At 37.2% G+C, this 19,807-nt stretch overlaps 1 protein-coding gene across 4 annotated transcripts in view; it reads right to left on the bottom strand.

The window, feature by feature from the left end:
• The window catches only part of smoc2 (SPARC related modular calcium binding 2), a 220,189-nt gene that overhangs the window by 50,702 nt on the left and 149,680 nt on the right, over window positions 1-19,807 (bottom strand). For all 4 annotated transcript variants that reach the window (XM_039738220.1, XM_039738219.1, XM_039738221.1 and 1 more), the window contains one exon: window positions 2,256-2,442. In XM_039738220.1, the coding sequence (XP_039594154.1) occupies window positions 2,256-2,442 (187 nt within the window). The remainder of the gene's footprint in view (window positions 1-2,255; window positions 2,443-19,807) is intronic.

Raw genomic sequence — 19,807 nt, 5'->3', positions numbered from 1 at the left:
GATGATCTTCTCGACTTGTTTACTTCTGTGCATTTCAGTCTTCCATCTCCAAGGGTCAATGCAGTATGTGTTTGAAATACAGTAATTTGTTAAAAAATCATTCCGTTGTAGCAGTTTTGTCAGTTGGATGTTCAATTACAAACAATAAGTTAATCAGTTAAGGTTATGGAACATTCATTATAAATATATAACATAAAGTGAATGTAACAACTGTTAGACAATTCAGCCACAAAGTAAATGTCCACATTCATCTGTTTCCTGAACCTACTTTTCTAATCCACGGTTGAAGAGAAGCAGTAGATTTTCTGATAGCGCTGGTTTTAGTGCAGAAGCTAACCCTGAGTAATGACTGAAGCTAATTTAATATTCCTTAGCCATATGAAAAGTGTAGAGATGTTTTGAGAAATAAGTAAAACAGTGATACTTCTACTCGGTTCACCGACAAAACCGCGACAGACAACTGAGCACCGACAAACCCGCTGACTAGTTTTCGAGAAATGCGCGTCGACAAAATCGCCACGACAAAATCGCAAGAGAGGCCAAGAGAGTGGGACACCCTTGCTGCAATTCTTCCTACATATACAGGACGTGATCTTAAGGACTATCTGCGTGTCTCATAATATTGACTTCTAAAATAAACATTATTATATATGCTTCAAACTAGTAATTCATATTTAAAGAAATTTTCGCGATTTTGTCGGCACGATTTTGACGGTGCATTTTAATCTGCGCTATTTTGTTGGCGCGCATATGTCTATCGCGCAAATGTCGGGTCACACTCCTACTCGCCCTGTACCCAGATTGACATCAAGACAGTCTAAATAAATGATAGGAAGAGACACAGAAGGGCTGGGATTTCAACACCCAGGAGATGTGAGGCAGCCATGCTAGCCACCACAGCACTCTGGCTCCTCGCAATTTAAATGTATTTTGAAAATGGGAAGTTTATCATACAGCTCCAGATTTCTGGGTTCAAGTTCATGTCCAGGCACTGCCAGTGTGTATTCTTTGACTGTTTTTCTATGTGTATTTGAAAGAAATACAGTTTAGGCCAATCAGCTACTCTCAAACTGGGTGTGTTTATATGAATTTGTCATTTGATGGACTGGCGTCAAACTTGTGTCCAGTGCTTCTGTGGAACTGGATCAAAAGATTAATAAATGGATGGGTGGAACATATAAAGCCAACATTGATCATTAGATCAGAAATTGGATGTATGAAACATTTTAAAACAATTCTTAGATAAGAACACATATATTTAGACATCTCTCCAAGACCTCTAGCAAAGATCATACTCATGAAGACTCTCTCTTGTCTTCTGTTTCTTTATTCTTATTTAAAAGGTGGTGCTGGGGCAGCTTGTGTAGATGTTCAAGGAACTAACTTCCCTGATCCACTAAAGTCTGACTGAAGCAGGTGGTTTAATCAACTCTGATGATTTCTTGTGTCTTCAACATTGCACTTGGGCAGGATCTTTCCAAATCATTCACGTCAGCTCCAATAATTGGGTGACCTGCCTCACAATCTAATGGAATTTCAGGCAATGAAAATTATAACAGATTAAGTAATCCAATGATAAAAGGACTACTTGATCTCAGTTTCATTGTGATATTAGTAGCGTTTAACCAAATGCAGAATGAATGACACCAGAGCTTTTACAGTAACATCAAGAGCAAGAGAGGAACCAACCCCTGACAGAGTAATAGTCCATCACAGCACATCACACTCAATCTTAATTAAACTGGCACGTGAGTTTGTATCAGTGTGGATTGCTTGATCTTGGATTTACAATTCTTACTTCCACCAGATTACCCATAAATATAAGCTGTAAGCAAACAGATTTGTGTTTCTGAAACACAAATTCCATTTTTTAGTCTTTTGGAAAGGTAGTGTTATAGTCAGAATTATTCCATTATAAATAAGAACAAATATTTTGTTAGAAGATGTGTGACAATATGATTTGAAATTAGACCTCCAAGTTGCCACAAAATGTTTCTTGCTTCCTTATTTTTAAACCTGACACTCTAGCACTAGCACTCTAGGATGACATAAGATTCCCAAAAGCCGTTTAATCCAATTTAGGGCTGCAAGATTTAAACCTGATGTGATGTTGATTTTTCTGTCGAGTTTGCAGGTTGCATATCAGTGCAGTTCTTCATATTTTATTGATCTTTTCACATTTCCATTACAGTTACGAAACCTTTCAAAATACATTTGTTGTAAACACAGTCTTACAGGTGAATATGGCCTCTTACCTAGTAGATGTACCAGGAATTGGGCGCCCGGTGTCTACAAGTACACACCAGCAGTAGCCTGTAGAAGGGTGACACTGAACTGGTTTGTAAAGCCCACCATTTGCACATTCTGGGATGAAAATTGCTTCATTCTTGTGTTGTTTGGCATCCTCCTGGGCTGTTTGGTGCTCTTGATCACAAGAAGAGGCTAAGCAGGAAAGGTAGACAAAAAAATATTGGTTAACAATCTTGGATTGTTTGGAGGCAAACTCCAATTGAACACAAGTCCCTGAAGCTATGAAGCAGCAGCCTGAACCACTGTGTTACGATGCCACCCAGCTACAGCTGCATAAAAGTAATAATCAAAGTAGAATAATCTGAACAAATCTGGTATAATGAATTTCCTTTTTGTAATCACATTAAACAGCTATTATGTAGAGGATCCTTAGTATAATTACTACTTCTGAACAACATGACTTACAGCAGCATACTTTGTGTTTACCATTTTTTAAAGAAACTCAGCTGACTGTTTAAAATATACTTCTCTTAAAAATAATTTATTTTTCTAGACAGTGAGGATATATTCTGTTAATGCCTTGGGGCATTGAAACCTTGAAGGAAAGCCAGCTTGAATACACACTTTTCTTCTACCGAGTTTCTGACTGCAGCTCAAAGTGGAGCTGGGCAAAACACTGAGATTTCCGTAACAGCATAATTTCAACATCTTTATGTTCAGACATGACCATCTTGTCAGAAGCTACCAAACAATGGATCATGTTGGAGCTCACAGTACCCTGAGCAGAAGAACACTGAGGAAGTGAACAGAAAAAAAGCTGGCTAAATATCAGGAACTGGTAGGGGTTGTGTCAGACTCAAGGTTGTGAGCAAATAGAGATGACTGTTGGGACTTCACAGGATGTTCACTCTGCAGAGCATTCAACCTGCTGGTTATGATGGGAGCTGTAAAGAGGACAGTCATAAAATCCACTCTGGATGCTGCTCCATTAGGTGGCTTTGGTTTAAGTGGTCAGACTTGTAGAATGATACTGCTGCGATGCAGTTTGGGGTCTGATCAACAATGGTAATTGATGCTGAAAGACCAGAAACACCAAATGACCCCAGGTAGCATCACAGATGATGCATTGCAGCCCTTCCAGAGATTGTATCTTGAACCACTCAGTATGGAATATTAAAAAGCAAATCCCACTACAATACCTTAACAGACTGACCAGTCACTGAACACTAATGCACTAATCCATCCATCAATAATAATCCTACTTGCTTAATCCATTCCTGGTAGAGCCAGCAGTATGAGGATCAAGACAGGAATTAACTTGGGATAGGATGCCAATCCATCATATTGGATATTTACTTTAGTGTAAAACTACTGAACAATGGCAGCTCATTTTTATAGCGAATATAGCCAGGTTGGATGAGCTGTGGTGCCAACTGCTCCTCTTTAGAAGTCTATGCTGTATGTTTCAAGTGGAATGCTTTGAAATATAACAGTTCCAGGATTGAACAAATGCTGAATTTTCACTTATTTGTTTCCTGACTAGGGTGTTGCCACTCGCGTTGTAAAGAGAGGGACTGAATGCGCCCAAAGGAATTGCAATAGCTCCTCCGAAACTCCCTCTTAAACGGTGATACAGTGGGAAGCAAATACAGTTTGTTTTTTTACCTCCTTTTTGTTCAATCAGCTGCTGGCTTGCTGCTGCCGTGCCGTGTGATCTGTATCTTGCGCGGCACTTCAAACATTTAAAAGCCTGTACAGCAGCTGTCTTTGTCATCTACACTTTGTCTTTTCTTTCCAGCCCTGGACATGGTTAAAACTCCTGGCATAATGTCTTGTCTCGTGGGACGTGAGGTCTTGATATTTTTAAGTTTATAATTTAAAAACAAAATAAGAATCTGAAAATCTAACAACATCACATTAAAGTTAGATAAATGCTGAAAAGAATGATACCAAACATATATATGTAGGTTTTAAAATAAGCCTGATTTAAAGTGTGAGAAAAAATGTGACATAAAAAATCACATAAAATTGTTGCACTTTTAGGCTTAGGATTTTATATAGAGAGAGTAGCATGTTTTTAGATGTTACCAGACAATGAATTCAAGCCTGTCAAGAAACTATTTTCTCATCTGTAGTAGTTGGAAGAAATCTGTCTGGATTACACTGAGCATTGTTAATTTCAGGTACAGAAAGTTAACAGATTTTCTGGTGCACTGTAGGTTGCACTTGCTTTGAAGTCTTTGGAATTCATCATGTTGCAGCTTAATTTGTATCATTTATTTACTACATGGCCAGTTATTATTATAAGCTTATGTAAGCTAATGTGAATGTGCTATCTGTAAATCCCTGCAGAAAAGCATGAAAAAGATAAAAAAAAGTATACATTAGGTGTTTGTTTTAATATTAAGTACTGAGCCAGTGAAACATTTAATCAGCTGTGACATTAAAACATATAAATACTATGTGCAATAATAGTGGACAGTGATTTTCCTGTACTTAAAAAAATTATGTTAGTGTAGAAAACAAGAAAAAAATAGAACTATATCAAATGACTTTGATTTCAGGACTCACTTAGATCCTGAAGAGACCACAGAGAAATCTGCAGTCAATAGTATAATTCATTATGAATTGAGTTTCTCACATTGACACATACTTTGATTCTTTTACAAAAGATTAGTTTCCAAGTGGTGAAACGTGAATATATAAATCTTACTCTCCTTGGCATTTTTATTTGCACTCTGACCTCAAAGGTGGCTCTAATTCAGATTTATTTAAAGGCACACTGCTATATTTTGTACCCTGAGCCTGAGGTTTCCCAGGATACATTTTGGCAAAAAAATGCAGTCTGACTCCTAATAATTCAAAGCTGGTGAAAGAAAAAGTAAAAGTTTGTTTGCCATTTTCTTTGTTTTTTATAGAAAAATGTACTTTGATGATATGATGCTACCAATTGCCATCTTTAGTAGCTTTCATATTTATTAAGTTAATAGTTGTGTATTTTAGAAAGATGTTTGCCATTTAACAGAGCAGATCCACCATAAATCTTCAGTTTTTAAGTACTGGAAAATTAAAAACATTCATATGTATGTACTATATTTATGAGAAAAACCTTGAAGAAGCTAATCAGCAATTTGTTTAAAACCACCAGAATTTTGTATTAATACGCTTCATATAAAAGTATGGATTCTAAACTGCAGCTGTGATCTAGCGGCTTCATATTTATATTTCTCATTGGACTTGTTATAGAAAGTAATCTGGTTCTGAATTAAGACTACAAGGTTTGTTTTAACATTTTGTAGCTCTGGCCTGTGCCACTAGAAACACTAAACAATACTGTATTCGATTAGACAGGATAGGGAGTAGGGAGCAGGTTAAGGAGATCCTGAAAAGATGGAAATATGCTGTAGAAAGGAGAGGAATGAAGGTCAGAAGGAACAAGACAGAATACATGTGTGTAAATGAGAGGGAGGTCAGTGGAATGGTGAGGATGCAGGGAGTAGAGTTGGTGAAGGTGGATGAGTTTAAATACTTGGGTTCAACAGTACAGAGTAATGGGGATTGTGGAAGAGAAGTGAAAAAGAGAGTGTAGGCAAAGTGGAGTGGGTGGAGAAGAATGTCAGGAGTGATTTGTGACAGACGGGTATCAGCAAGAGTGAAAGGGAAGGTCTACAGGATGGTAGTGAGACCAGCTATGTTATATGGGTTGGAGACGGTGGCACTGACCAGAAAGCAGGAGACAGAGCTAGAGGTGACAGAGTTAAAGATGTTAAGATTTGTATTGGGTGTGACGAGGATGGACAGGATTAGAAATGAGTACAGTAGAGGGTCAGCTCAAGCTGGACGGTTGAGAGACAAAGTCAGACAGGCGAGATTGCGTTGGTTTAGACATGTGCAGAGGAGAGATGCTGGGTATATTGGGAGAAGGATGCTAAGGATAGAGCTGCCAGGGAAGAGGAAAAGAGGAAGGCCTAAGAGAAGATTTATGGATGTGGTGAGAGAGGACATGCAGGTGATGAGTGTGACAGAGCAAGACGCAGAGGACAGAAAGATATGGAAGAAGATGATCCGCTGTGGCAACCCCTAATGGGAGCAGCCGAAAGAAGAAGAAGATAAAAGTATATTTGATACATCACATTACACCTTCACTTATTGAGAATTTAGGAGTTAACTTTAAAGTAGTTTGCAGACTTTCTCAGATTGCAGCACTGCTGAATTAGTGTGATGCAATTACATTTACTGTTATCACATTACAGTAATTACACATATAATAAATGAAAATAGAAACTACAATTATTTTTTTTAAATACAACATATTAGATGTTTATGCACATCTGCCTTTCTCATAAGCAAGTTGAACACTTTACAAAATATAGTAATTTATTATAATTAGATAGGGAGTGTCACGGTGGCCCAGTGGTTAGAGTGGACATCTTAAGAGACTGAGTTTAGCTCCCAGTCACTGACTCTTTGTAATATTTCTAACATTCTATATCTGTGAATATTTTATCTGGATCCTCAAAGTACAATGGGTCATTGTGAAGAGTGTGGGCTTGGATGCCATTTTTGCCACATGTCTGTATGTGAAATGTGTGCTCTTCTAGGTCTTCCACAGTTAACTATAAGTGCTGTTATTGGCAAGCTGAAGGGTCTTGGAGCAACAAGATCTCAGCCACAAAATGACAGACCATGTGGGCTCACAGAGTTGCCAAGTGCTGAAGCACATAGCATATACAAATCGCCATTCATCTGTTGCATCACTCACAACAGAGTTTCAAACTGCCTCTGGAAGCAACATCAGCACAAGAATTGTGCATCGGGAACTTCATGAAATGGGTTTCAATAGCTGAGCAACAGCACACAAGTCTATGATCACTAAATGTCAGGTGGGTGGTGTAAACCATATTGCCATTGGACTCTAGATTGGTGGAGGTGTGTTCTCTGGAATGATGAATCACATTTTACTATTTGAAAATATTATGGAAAAATCTGAGTTTGGTGAATGCTAGAAAAATGCTACCTTCTGGAATCCATGTTTTTCAGGGTTTGGGTCAGGCCTCTTGGTTCCAATGAAGAATATTGTTAGTGCTGCAGCATACCAAAAGTTAAACTTCCAACTATGCGGCAAGGGCTTGAGGAAAGCCATTTGCAGTTTCAGCCTGACTGTGCTCCTGTGCACAAAGCCAGGTCAAAAAAGATATGGAGGAACTCAATCTTCCTGAGCCAGGTTATCTCTTTCAACATCAGTACCTGACCTCTGAAATTATTCTTTTGTCTGAATGAGCACAAATTCCTGCATAAACACTCCAAAATTGTGTGGAAATATTATAGCCACAAAGTAAGTAGGCAACTCCATATTAATACCCTTGGTTTTGGAATAGGATGTCCAACCAGCTCTGATAGGCGTGATAGTCCACAAACGTTTGGCCACATAGTTACAGTCTACAAAATTAATTGACTATTTTGATAGACTGTATTATGTTAATTGTAACTCTGGGTTTTCCTTATTAACTGTGCTTCAGTATGTGACAGAATATGACCTTAAATTTGACAGACTGATGTGTAATTTAGGAAACTAAGTATGAGAAAATGCTATAGGGCTTTCACAAAGTAAAGCTTTTCATTTTCTAAGGCAATACTTTTGGAACGACCCTTGTGTAACTGAGATATGCACAGTAATTGATGATCTAACTGTTGCTCAAAATGTTTTCCTCTGGAAATTCCTACCATGATGTATGCATGCCTTAGTATTTCAGTCTGCAAAATTGTGAGTTCTGCTGGAATTTTAAACATTGTCTTATTCACTGCTTGTGTTTTTCAGTAACCAACCCTACTATGCAGAAACCAACTGTTGTGCCCCGTAGGCTAGGACTTCCAGTCCAGTGCAATCCAATGGATTGTTTTACATTCATTACTAAGAGCAGGGGTCTGTTGGTCCTAAAGAGTTTTTGTTCCAGCACTATTGCTTAATTAAAAACCAATCCTTGCCAATAACACATCTGATTTAATTTTACAGCGTGCTAGTGCTTTCATTCTGCCATGTCAAGTCATTTTTACATTATAGATGTTTTCCTTTCCAAGGATATCATCCAAATGATTTGTAGCCTGAAGCGGATGAGTAAGTCTGCCCTTCACTTTTCTCTCTTCAGTTTATTTCCAAATATGTTAGTAAAACAGATAGTTCATGATGAATATACACAGGTGTAAATGGAAACAATTTAGATGGAGAACTGCTGGCTCCTTTGTCATTTGCATCTTATTCATAATAAGTAGCCATTAAAAAGAGAGAAAGCAGCTTTTTATGAAATTAGGGGTGGGGAATCTTAACAAGTGAGACAACTAAAATGAAGAATAAAAAGGATTGCTTGAGCAATAAATGACTTCTCACTAAGAAACTGGATTGGAACAAAACCCTGCTACCACTACGACCCTCCAGGACTGACTTTGCAGACCCCTGGCCTAGAGAAATAAATGATAACAAATAACTGTCCAGTTCAGTGTACTTCATCCTTACTGATAATGAAGCTGGCGCATTTTCAGTTATTTAAGCACTTTTGTAAATAGTTGATTTGGGTTAAGGTACCATTTTCTAAAAAGCATCCTGTAGGTATGCATAAATGACACTTGTCACATGGTAGGAAAGCAGTGTCATCTGTCATATTAACAAATTCCATCATGCTTCCCTTAAATCCTTATAAGATCAATCTGTAAATTTTAAAGATCTGATTTAACTCAGAAGAATTCTCTGTAGAGTACATCTTTTAAACAAACTGCCTGCAATTTTATTATTGATAAGCTGTGGAATGATTAACACAACTCTGGTACATTTTAAAATTATACATTTTAAAGCAAAGTTTTCATACTCATATCATTGAGGCCCACAGAGACTTCAGGGTTTCATTCCAGTCACTTTTTTACTTGATAACCAACTTCTTTTGCTTAAAATTGAACTTACTCATTTGCTATAATTCAGAACAGTCATTGTTCCTCCTTTGCTTATTCTTCAAACTTACTTATGGGTCTCATACTCCGTTTCTAGTGGGCCACCATTTTTTGTACACCTGATTTTTTACTTAGAAGCGAATTTGTGTGGTTAATGAACCCCATTCTTTAATTCTTCCCCACCAGACATTTTCAAGACTGTTGATCTCTTTTTTCTGAGAAGATCAACCAAAATGCAGACCTATAGTTCTTAAACCTTTGCTGTTTTCATTTAAGATTTTTTTTATATCATATACACTATATCATATTCTATGATGGACACACAAGTGCAAATGAGATCACGTTTTCTGGTTATCAGTTGGCTCACTTGTCATCATTTTATTATTTGACCACTGGTTAATGGATACAAGAAACAAATAAGGGTTCTTAATCTATAAAAAGTAAGTCAGCTAAAATTAAGGCAAAAGATGTTTGTTCAATCAATAATTGGTTACTAATTAGGAAAGTGGCTAGAACAAAAACCTACAGCCACTGTACCTTCTAGAATCTGAGCTTGACACCTCCGTATTAAGGAATACATGTGTGGCATACTTCTTAGCAATGTTGACTCACAAATCTAAAATTCTGGTGCCTCAATTATAAAACTTTATGTACATTCAAGCCTGAAAATATTTACACAAAAATTTGTATGGAAAAAAAACCAAGAAATCAGATTTATAAAAATTAGGCGTTGGCACATTTCTACACAATTAACCATTTATAAATCACAATCACCTTGTAATTATGCATATGTGAGCACGCCTCAATTGCCACCCTGAAAAATCCATATATGGAGCATGCTAATCAGCCTCATATATATTTATGATGCTGCAGAACTTCATTGGCTCATACAGCGGCCTCTCCCTCTTGATATGTTGAGACCTGCGTTCAAGAGAATCTGTTTGTGTTCCACAACTCAGACTGCAAGATTATGTGGAGCATTATAGCACCTCTCCCCTACAGCCTGGGGGTCTGGGAAAGGTGTAAGATACCATCATCTGAGTGGGTAGCCACTATGTCTCAGCACATGTAATGACATGATTGCTGTTACAATAAATTGTACAGGCCATATGAAACACTGAGGGCTCAGCCATTAACCTTACCAACAAACCAGCAATGACATACAATGCCATCATATCTCATAAAGGTACTTTGCCTCGAAATAAATGAACCATGGGTTGACACAGGCAACTGAGGTGCAATGTTTGTTAATCACATCTTGGATGACTTTAGCATTAATAGAATGTAACTCCTTATGGTTAACAATATGAGTGAAGTAAAGTGCTCTGATTACATATATATATATATATATTTTTTTTTTTTTTTTTAAACAGTATGTTTACCACATCATACAAAGACTGGATGTAGTGCCTAACCAGTTTCTTAAAGGCTTCTAGCACAGCAGTCATGATGGATTAAAGCTCGACGGAAATAATCCTGACAGCTCTCTGAGAAGTGGCAACAGATAGCCAATATAAAAACCAAACTAAAAAAATTTCTTCAGTGCAAATACGTAGCATTGGACCTTCTAAAAGGGAAATAAATAAGAGTCTATACCTCATGTTCAGCATCTTTCAGGTGTAATATATTTGTCACATCAACACACAAAATAACAGTTCAGTCATATGAATTATTATGCATGCAAATCATAATTTCGCTGCGTTGGCTGCATTTCACTGCTTGATCAAAGTTGTCATAATTTCCCAGTTTATCCAAAATGTTGTGCACCATGAGTCAGAGTTGCCATAAATATACACAAATTTTTGCATCAAATTTTCTTTTATACATCCTGACGTTTGCGTGGGAAGTTGTGTACACACATTTCAAGGCATTTTTTTTTTATCCCAACTGGGTCACTGTCTGTGTAGTATTTGCATGTGCCCATTTCTATTGTCTATTTAACCATGAAATGTACTGGTGCCTGACCCAACATTAATTTTTGCCTTGTGCCCAGTGCTGCTCAGACATTCTTTCTAAGGCTTTCCAGTTATTATTTGAGAACACTGGACAACAAATTGACAGCTTCAGGTGGAACACAAATATAATTTCACATTGATTCTGTCACATAGGAATTTGGAGAAATATGAAATTAACTTTTGTTGAATTTAGCCAGATTAATCTCATAATGATACTGACACATTGCATTAGAGCTAATGTTGCATGTTGAGCTAATAAGTGTTTTGCTTCAGATTTACATTGGTACTCAGCTTTTTATACTTCTTGTTTCAGTATCCAACAATAGTCAGCAAATATTAATGGATTGCAATACCACTTTTCCATCTTTGCAATGACTTGGTGAAACCTTTCATAATGTTCATAGATAGATAGATACTTTATTAATAACTGACTACAATACAATTTTCAGGGAATAAGTCCAAGTGTAAATGCAGAAATATAATCTTTAGCAACAAGTTTCACTTCATCGTTTTATACACTTAAAGCATGTTGTCAAACAGCTGGGGCCTCATGTATAAACAGTGCGTACACACAAAAATGTTGCGTATGCCTGTTTCCACATTCACATCATCATGTATAAAAGCTAAACTTGGCGTAAAGCCACTCACATTCTCATGGCAACTCCCCACTCGTGTATGTATGTTCTTTGCTCGGTTTTGCAAACTGGCAGCACCCAGCATCACAGCAGTGGTACTGTTCTTGTGTGTTTTCCCTTTCTTTTTTAGATTTACATCCATGACGCAGGCTTTATCAAACACACTGAAATTAATAACATATCATTTATAAATTGAAGGCACCTGATTGTAACCAACCTGTAATAATATAATGGTGAACAGAATGGATAAGCTATTCCAAATACCATAGCTGCTTTAGCATTGTTACTCTCAGTGCACCACCACTCACAGTATTTAACCCACTGTATCTGACTGTGGAATCACAGCTTACAGAAGTTGATCAGAAAGCTCCACGGCAGGTTGTGTCGAAGGCGCAGAGGATTATCGGGATAAAGCTTTCACCCCTGGAGGACATTAACAGCACACACTGCCTCAGGAAAGCCACCAGCATCTGCAAGGATTCTCTCTGCCATGCGCACAGTTTATTTAAACTTCTCATATGCGGCAAACACTTCAGAGCCTTTCATGCACAGACCTCAAGACTCAGAAACAGTTTTATTCCAAGAGCTTTAAACAGACTCAATCAGTCCACAAATGCTCCTGGTAGAACTGTTTGTACTTATAACTACAGTTACCTCACTGTAAACTTGCACTACAACTGTAATATTGGACAAGCTGAGCCACTTCAAGAACCATTTGCACTATCTGCACTATATGTACATATATATTGTACTTCTGCTTTCATATTGCATATTTTCCATTGTTTTTATTTTATTATTATTACTATTATTGTTATTTTATAGGTTAATAATTTTATGGAGGATGTGCATATTGAATCTCATTGTATCCTACAGTGACAATAAAGGAATTCAATTAAATTCAACATGAGAGGACATATTAACAGATGATGATAACTGGCTTCTAAGTCGATTTAGATTTCCAAGTGCTATCCTCTTGTACAGTAGCTATGAGCTGTTAGAATACTAGGATGTATACTTGATACCATTTTTAAGATGAAATGCATTAGAGTATGTATATTACATTATATGGATAAACTGTTAAATTAAATAGTGTATACTGTTAATAATTAAACATGTGGGGGCACGGTGGTGCAGCGGTAGCAATGTGCTGACGCCCTGTCCCGGGATTGTTCCTGCCTTGCATTGTATGCTTGCTGGGACTGGCGCAACCCTGGATGGATAGATGCATAAAATAATTAAATATGTATTACGAATATTTTTTAATGTTCCTTGAAAGTTTTGAAGAATTTGTGTTCAAAGCTTACAGCTTGTTTGACATTTATTATGGAGCTTGTTGTGTGACAATTGATTCTGTGGAGAAAAAAAAATGGGAGGACAAAAATTGAGGGTTGGCATATTTGACAGACACAGTACTGTTGCAATAAATTATTTTACCAAGGGTCGTGCACGTCCCAGAAAACATTTTGTGGGATGCAGGAGCAATCCATGGACGGGGGAAGCAAGAACAATCACTGGACAGGGCACCAGCTCATCGCTACCACTGCACCACCGTGCCCCCATGTTAAATACATGCTTTAATGCATCTCATCATAAAAATGAAATTAAGTACACATCTAAGTATTCTAAAATATTCAGAGAGCTGTAATATCATGAATGTAATGTATTCTTTGTGGAGATCAGTGCCTGCGCTCTCCTGTCTACGAAGGCCTGTTTAAGAAGCATGTAGTGAATCACATACATAGAACACATAAAGTACAAAGCATTTAACATGCTACTTTAGTTATTAAGATGACGTTTACAATGTTAATATTTAAGTTTGCATTTATGTTGCATGCATTCACATGGTACAACTTAAATAATTTTCTAAAATTCTCAATGTGCCCTATTAATGTAAATATTTAGAAAACTGCACGGTTCTATAAGCCTTAGCATTGCTAAAGTGGACTGTACAACTTTGCCCAGTATTTCTTAGGGCTAGTTGTTTACTTGAGAGATTTCTGTGTAACCGTAAAGGAAATCCAATATCCTCAGTTTGGCAGCATAAGTTAAATAAAGTAGATTCCAAGTGCAAGGCAGTACATAACTTTATCTGATAGTTAATTCCACAAGTATACACAGTTAACACCCTAATAAGGCAACAATTTAGAGAAAATAGGCTAGCTGTTTTATTTCTGTCTGTCATGTGCCTAATCTGATAATGCAATGGGCAGCATGATGAAGTAATACAAGAAAATATAATAATGAAGATATACTAAACATATACAGTATTCATGTTATTTGAGATATCACAGCTTCAGGGCCTTCGGTTTGTATCCCAGTCCTAAAGTCTAAGGTTTGGGTAGTGCCTTGTGAGGTAGATTAACTGATAAAACTAAACTGGGATTGTGTAAATAAATATTGGTGTTTGCATCCATGTGTACTGCAAGGACTTGCATACTATCCAAGTTGAAGTGCACCTTGTTATTGTTTCATTAGAAAAAAGAAAAAATATAGATAGATAGATAGATAGATAGATAGATAGATAGATAGATAGATAGATAGATAGATAGATAGATAGATAGATAGATAGATTGATCGATCGATCGATTCAGCATATTGTCACCTTCTGGGCTCACCTAAAGTAAATAGTGCCATTTTGATGTGGACCCAGCTTCTGTGCTGATACAAGGCTAAAATCTGCTTTGCAATTGTCCCACTATGAGGATTATCATCTGTTTAAAACCTGTATTGAAGTGCTTATTTTTTGTTGTTTTTTGTGCCTTATTGTTCAATTAAACAGGATTATGTTGCCCTTGTTCGCTCCCTACGCATCCTAATCTTGTCTTACACCATCACTTCACACTGCTATGATATATATATTTCCTGGTTCATGCCCCAGTTGTTCAGAAACTAGGGTAGTCCTCCCCCAGCAGCACCTTATGGTGGCATCCAAAGACCCCGACAGGGCTGCGTTTTTGGACTCCAGCTCACATGCCACCCTGTGGGTGTCTTAAACTGGTTTAGCCTTGAGGAGCACTACCACCTGTCATGTGAAAGATGATGCTCTCTTAGTCCATCCATTAAGGTCTCCTGGTTGGGCAAGAATCCTTCCTTTATCCCAGCCAGGATGCCTGTCCTTCCTTCTTGGCACCTACAATATATACTTTGTATATATATATACTGTGATGGACAGCCGGGTCCCATGCCCGGCTGGGATGCCCCTGCTGCATATGTTCCGGGGGAGCCACCATGGGCATACCTACCCCAGGATGCTTGGTGGCAGCCTCCCTGGCCGATGTTCGTTTCCCAGTCTCCCGCATGGCTCCATGGGATATGGTGTCCTTCACAACCTGGGAGGGAGCTGGGGTGGCCACTAGGGGGTGCTGCAGAGACTCGAGAACCCGGCTGGACGAGTCATCAGCCCCACCCGGAGGTGCAATTGGGACCAGGTGTTCAAGCACCTGGATCACTTCCGGGTGGGCTATAAAACGAGCCAGCCTCCACCACTGAAGGGCCGGAATTGGGAGGAAGAGGACGAGGTTGCCTGAGAGGAGTGGTGATGCCAGGCGGAGAGTTGTTGCTTTTGTGTTTAAGTGCTTTTGGGACTGTGTTAGGCCTGTGGGACACGGGGAAGACGTGTGCCCACGGGTGAAGAAAAATAAAAGCCTGTGTGATTTGTACACATGCCTCTGCGTAGTCTGTGCCGGGTCGGGTGCTATATAGCGCCTTTATCACAAAATATATATATATATTAATGTTCTCACTTTCATATAAAAACAATAAAGAAAGCCCTGTATTAGGTAAGTATACCATCGATTGCTAATCATTAAATAGCTGATCCAGAAAATTAATGGCTGAATCGAACATCAACACAATGAAATTTTTGCTTCTTTATCATCATTTGAACTAATTACTAGTTTTTTCTACATTAACAAATTTCTCTTTTTAGCATGGTTGAAGTAAATATTTGCTTCCGGGGGTTGAAATTTGTTATCCTTTCTTTTAACTTTGTATTTCTTCAGTTCATTTGTTTTAAATGTAATTATTTTGAAGTAAATCCATCCATCCATCCATTTTCCAACCCATTATATCCTAACTACAGGGTCACAGGGGTCTGCTGGAGACAATCCCAGCCAACACAGGGTGCAAGGCAGGAAACAAACCCCGGGCAGGGCACGCGCACACACACCGAGCACACACTAGGGACAATTTAGAATCGCCAATTCACCTAACCTGCATGTCTTTGGACTGTGGGAGGAAACCAGAGTACCCGGAGGAAACCCACACAGACACGGGGAGAACATGCAAACTCCACGCAGGGAGGACCAGGGAAGCAAACCCGGGTCTCCTAACTGTGAGGCAGCAGTGTTAATCACTGCCCCACTGTGCAGCCCTGAAGTAAATCTTTTATGTTAGTATTGTTTGTTTGATTGGGTAGTATGCCATTGTAAGTCAGCTTTTCAAAAAAAAAAAACATAAAATTGTTTATTAAATAAGTAAATAATTATTTATTCCTATGCAGCTTTTGGGAAATGACCTGTGATGTAAGGAAGTGTTATTATCTTTCCTGTTACATTGTTTCTTCAAGACCTCAAAATGGATAAGCAGATTTGAGAATTTTAACACTGAAACTGCAGTGATGACATTGGAGGTGCTGAGCTTGAAACATAACAACCAAAGGGTACTAAGCACAGCCAAGTCTGTTAAATAATTTAAAACTAGTCTACACAGATAAGAGATATGTTTGGATAACAATACACTTATGTTACAGTACAAAAGCTTCAGCCTCCAAATCTAGACTTACTAAAGCTATGAATTTAATAGCCTATGGCCAGTGAACTTTTGGGAGAATTTCCATGCTACGTAAAGTAATTTTTATTAAGAATTGTACTCCATCAGAAAGTGCCACCTGCCAGTGGTAACTATATTCTCTGCAAATGTAATGCTTTGTTTGGAAATTTAAACAATAGATGAGCAAACTGCCCGAGTTCAGTTTAAAAATTATTAGACTGAACTTTGGCTATTCCTATAAATTGAGCAAGTCAAGAAATGTTATTAACTTGGTATTTAATTGACTAACTAATAACCCCTGAATTTTGCTTGTGAAGGAGTTTATTACTTTAATTTTTTCAGCCACGTTAAAAAGTATGAAAACACCTCTTTAAAATGTTTATCATTTTGTTATAAAAAGGCAGAATAATAATGTAACCTTTTTAATATTTGTATTTATAAACAGATATGTACTTGAACTGATTGCAACATTTAAACATTGTATATTTAAGTGAGGAACATCCATTTTAGTGTGTTGATTATTGATCTAAAGTACAACCTGTTTATTAGTCTATCAAATATGAAATAATCCACTCAGAGCAAAGTGCATTCTTGTCTTTCCAGAAATAAATGTTCTGTTTATTTTAGTGCCTCTCTCAATATGAACAATGTCATAATATTTGTTCATTTCACAACAATGGACTGTATAAGGGAAGATTTCAGGCACACAAAAAGAAGAAAAGGATAACAGAATATTAGTATGTTTCTGTTAACGTCTGCCTTCTAAGCAGTCTGGCGATAGTTCAAAGGGGAAAGCGTCACTATTTTTTAAACTGTTGTGTTTAACTTTCTAACTTGCTTATATTATATGAGGCATGGAGGCAAACTGCTTTTGCCAGCTGTAAATACAACTTGTTCATTGTATATGAGATCATCAAATAAAGGAGATGTGCAAAACTATATGAAAGAGGTGCTAATGAAAAAAAATGTTTACTAGGATACAAAGGGCCAACACCACAGTAGCCATTGTTTAGCACAGCATGAATGACAGTAATACACTTGATAAGGTATACAATTGTACGGTAACAAATGAAATATTCCATATAACGCTAAACAAACAGAATGCTTTGAATATACTGTAAAAAACTGAAACCACTGAAGTTTAACATACTACTTTGGAGATAAGTATCTTTATTTTATAACCAACAAGTTACAGTTTTGTTCAACCTCCTCAACATATATCTTAAGAAAAGTGAGAATTTATTCTCATACTGTATGTGTTGTCTTGTGCTTTATGTTAGTTATTTTAAAATCAGCAATTACTTCACATATCTCATCATCATAAATTATACTAGTTCATGTTATAATGGTGACCAAAATTTAAGTTTTTAACAATTTTATTAATTTTATGAATCTCGATGAGTGAGATAAAGAACAGTCAACAATGTCACCCATACTGCTTTCCATACATTTATACATCAAATCAATCTCAACACCTCCTCTACTCAGTCATTATTTTCTGGCTTTAGAAATCTTTATTTTATATAGTGAGGTAAAAAAAAATATTTCTGAGATTAACAAGTAGATTTGCTTATTGCAGCAAATAATTATTGATTTGATCAGTATTAAATTAAGTATAATTTGCTTTGGTAATTGATCCATTTTGTTGACACTACAAAAAAATGCCATTTTGTTTGCACTACAGGTACTGCCATTTTGTTCAGTTCCCATGATGCTTTGCACAGTTGTTGGAGGAATCATTTAGAAGTGTCACATTGGTTGACGTCATTGACACAATTATTTATAAGATAGAGGCACGTCGTGCTTGTTATCCAAATTCTTTGAATTCTTACGAGCTTTCTAAGTGCTCAGCTTTTGATTCAAGGCAAATGATTTAGCAACTGTGTTTTCCAACAATGATATTTGTTAACATTCTGTTACAGACAAAAGATAGGATCAATTTAATAGTTTTGAACTTAGCATGTTTGTGTTATGTTCCATCTCCTGACCTGTCTTTTCTACTTTTGTAGCCTGCCATTTTCTACTTCTTGCCAGTTCACACAGTGAGCAGGGTCCAATATGAAAAGGTTATCAGTATAGTATCCCAGCTTGTTTATTTAGGGATAGCATTAATACATCCATCCATCCATTATCCAACCCGCTAAATCCTAACTACAGGGATATTCGGGTCTGCTGGAGCCAATCTCAGACAACACAGGGTGCAAGGCAGGAAACAAACCCCGGGCAGGGCACACACACACATACACACATATACACACACACACACACCAAGCACACACTAGGGACAAATTAGAATGACTAATGCACCTAACCTGCATGTCTTTGGACTGTGGGAGGAAACAGTATTAATACATTTTTACCAAATTCTGGACCGTTCCATGTAGTAAATTACAGTTGTAAAATAAGACATTTTCACACTGAGTTATGAAAGATAAATTAGGTGTCTTGCATCTAAGTAAGATAAGATGACAGAAATGTAGAGTAAGGTATAATAATAGATGTTTCATGATATAGGCAAAAGAAATTCTAATTATAAATACAAGAGGGCTTTTGAAGATGCCGTTCTCATCATCTAATCAATATGCAGAAGCAGTTCAAAATATAAATAAAATGTTAGGTTATAAGTTGTTTAACCTGTTAAATATAAATCAAAAGACATTGTGCTCACACTATGTAATGTAATAGTAAAATCACTTCTAGAATATTATGTGCAGTTCTGGTCACCATGCTAAAACACAGACATAGTAGCACCTGAAGCTGTACAGAAAAGAGCAACCAGGATCATCCAAGGACTAAGAGCTTCAGGGAGTTAAACCTCTTTAGTCTTGAGCAGAAAAGGCGAGGACCTAATTCAGAATTTCAAAATTCTCAAACGTATTGATGATATAGACCCAGCAGAATTCTTTCAAATAAATACGTAACCATGTAAAAGAGGTAACCAGCAGAAATGCAAGGGAAGTGTACTTAAGACTGAGGCCAGCAATCACGTTTTCACGAAAAGAGAAAATCTGGAACAAATTACCAAGCAGAAACCTTGGCCACTTTTAAAAATATCTGGGTGAAGTATTGAAACAATTTAGCTGTTAGCTCACCAAAAGTGCTTGATGCACTGCATGGGCTCCTCTCATTTATCAAATTTCTTATATTATGTGACAGAATATTGGTACATCTGTTGTTACACCTAATAATGCTATTTGAGGATTTGGGTTAATATGGGATAATTCAAAGTAAAGATTTTTTTCTCAATACGATATGAGT

The sequence above is a fragment of the Polypterus senegalus genome, chromosome 16 (assembly GCF_016835505.1).
Source record: "Polypterus senegalus isolate Bchr_013 chromosome 16, ASM1683550v1, whole genome shotgun sequence".
NCBI classification, from domain to species: Eukaryota; Metazoa; Chordata; class Cladistia; order Polypteriformes; family Polypteridae; genus Polypterus; species Polypterus senegalus.
The sequence above is the reverse complement of the archived record's forward strand: the minus strand, read 5'-3'. Positions and strand labels throughout refer to the sequence as shown.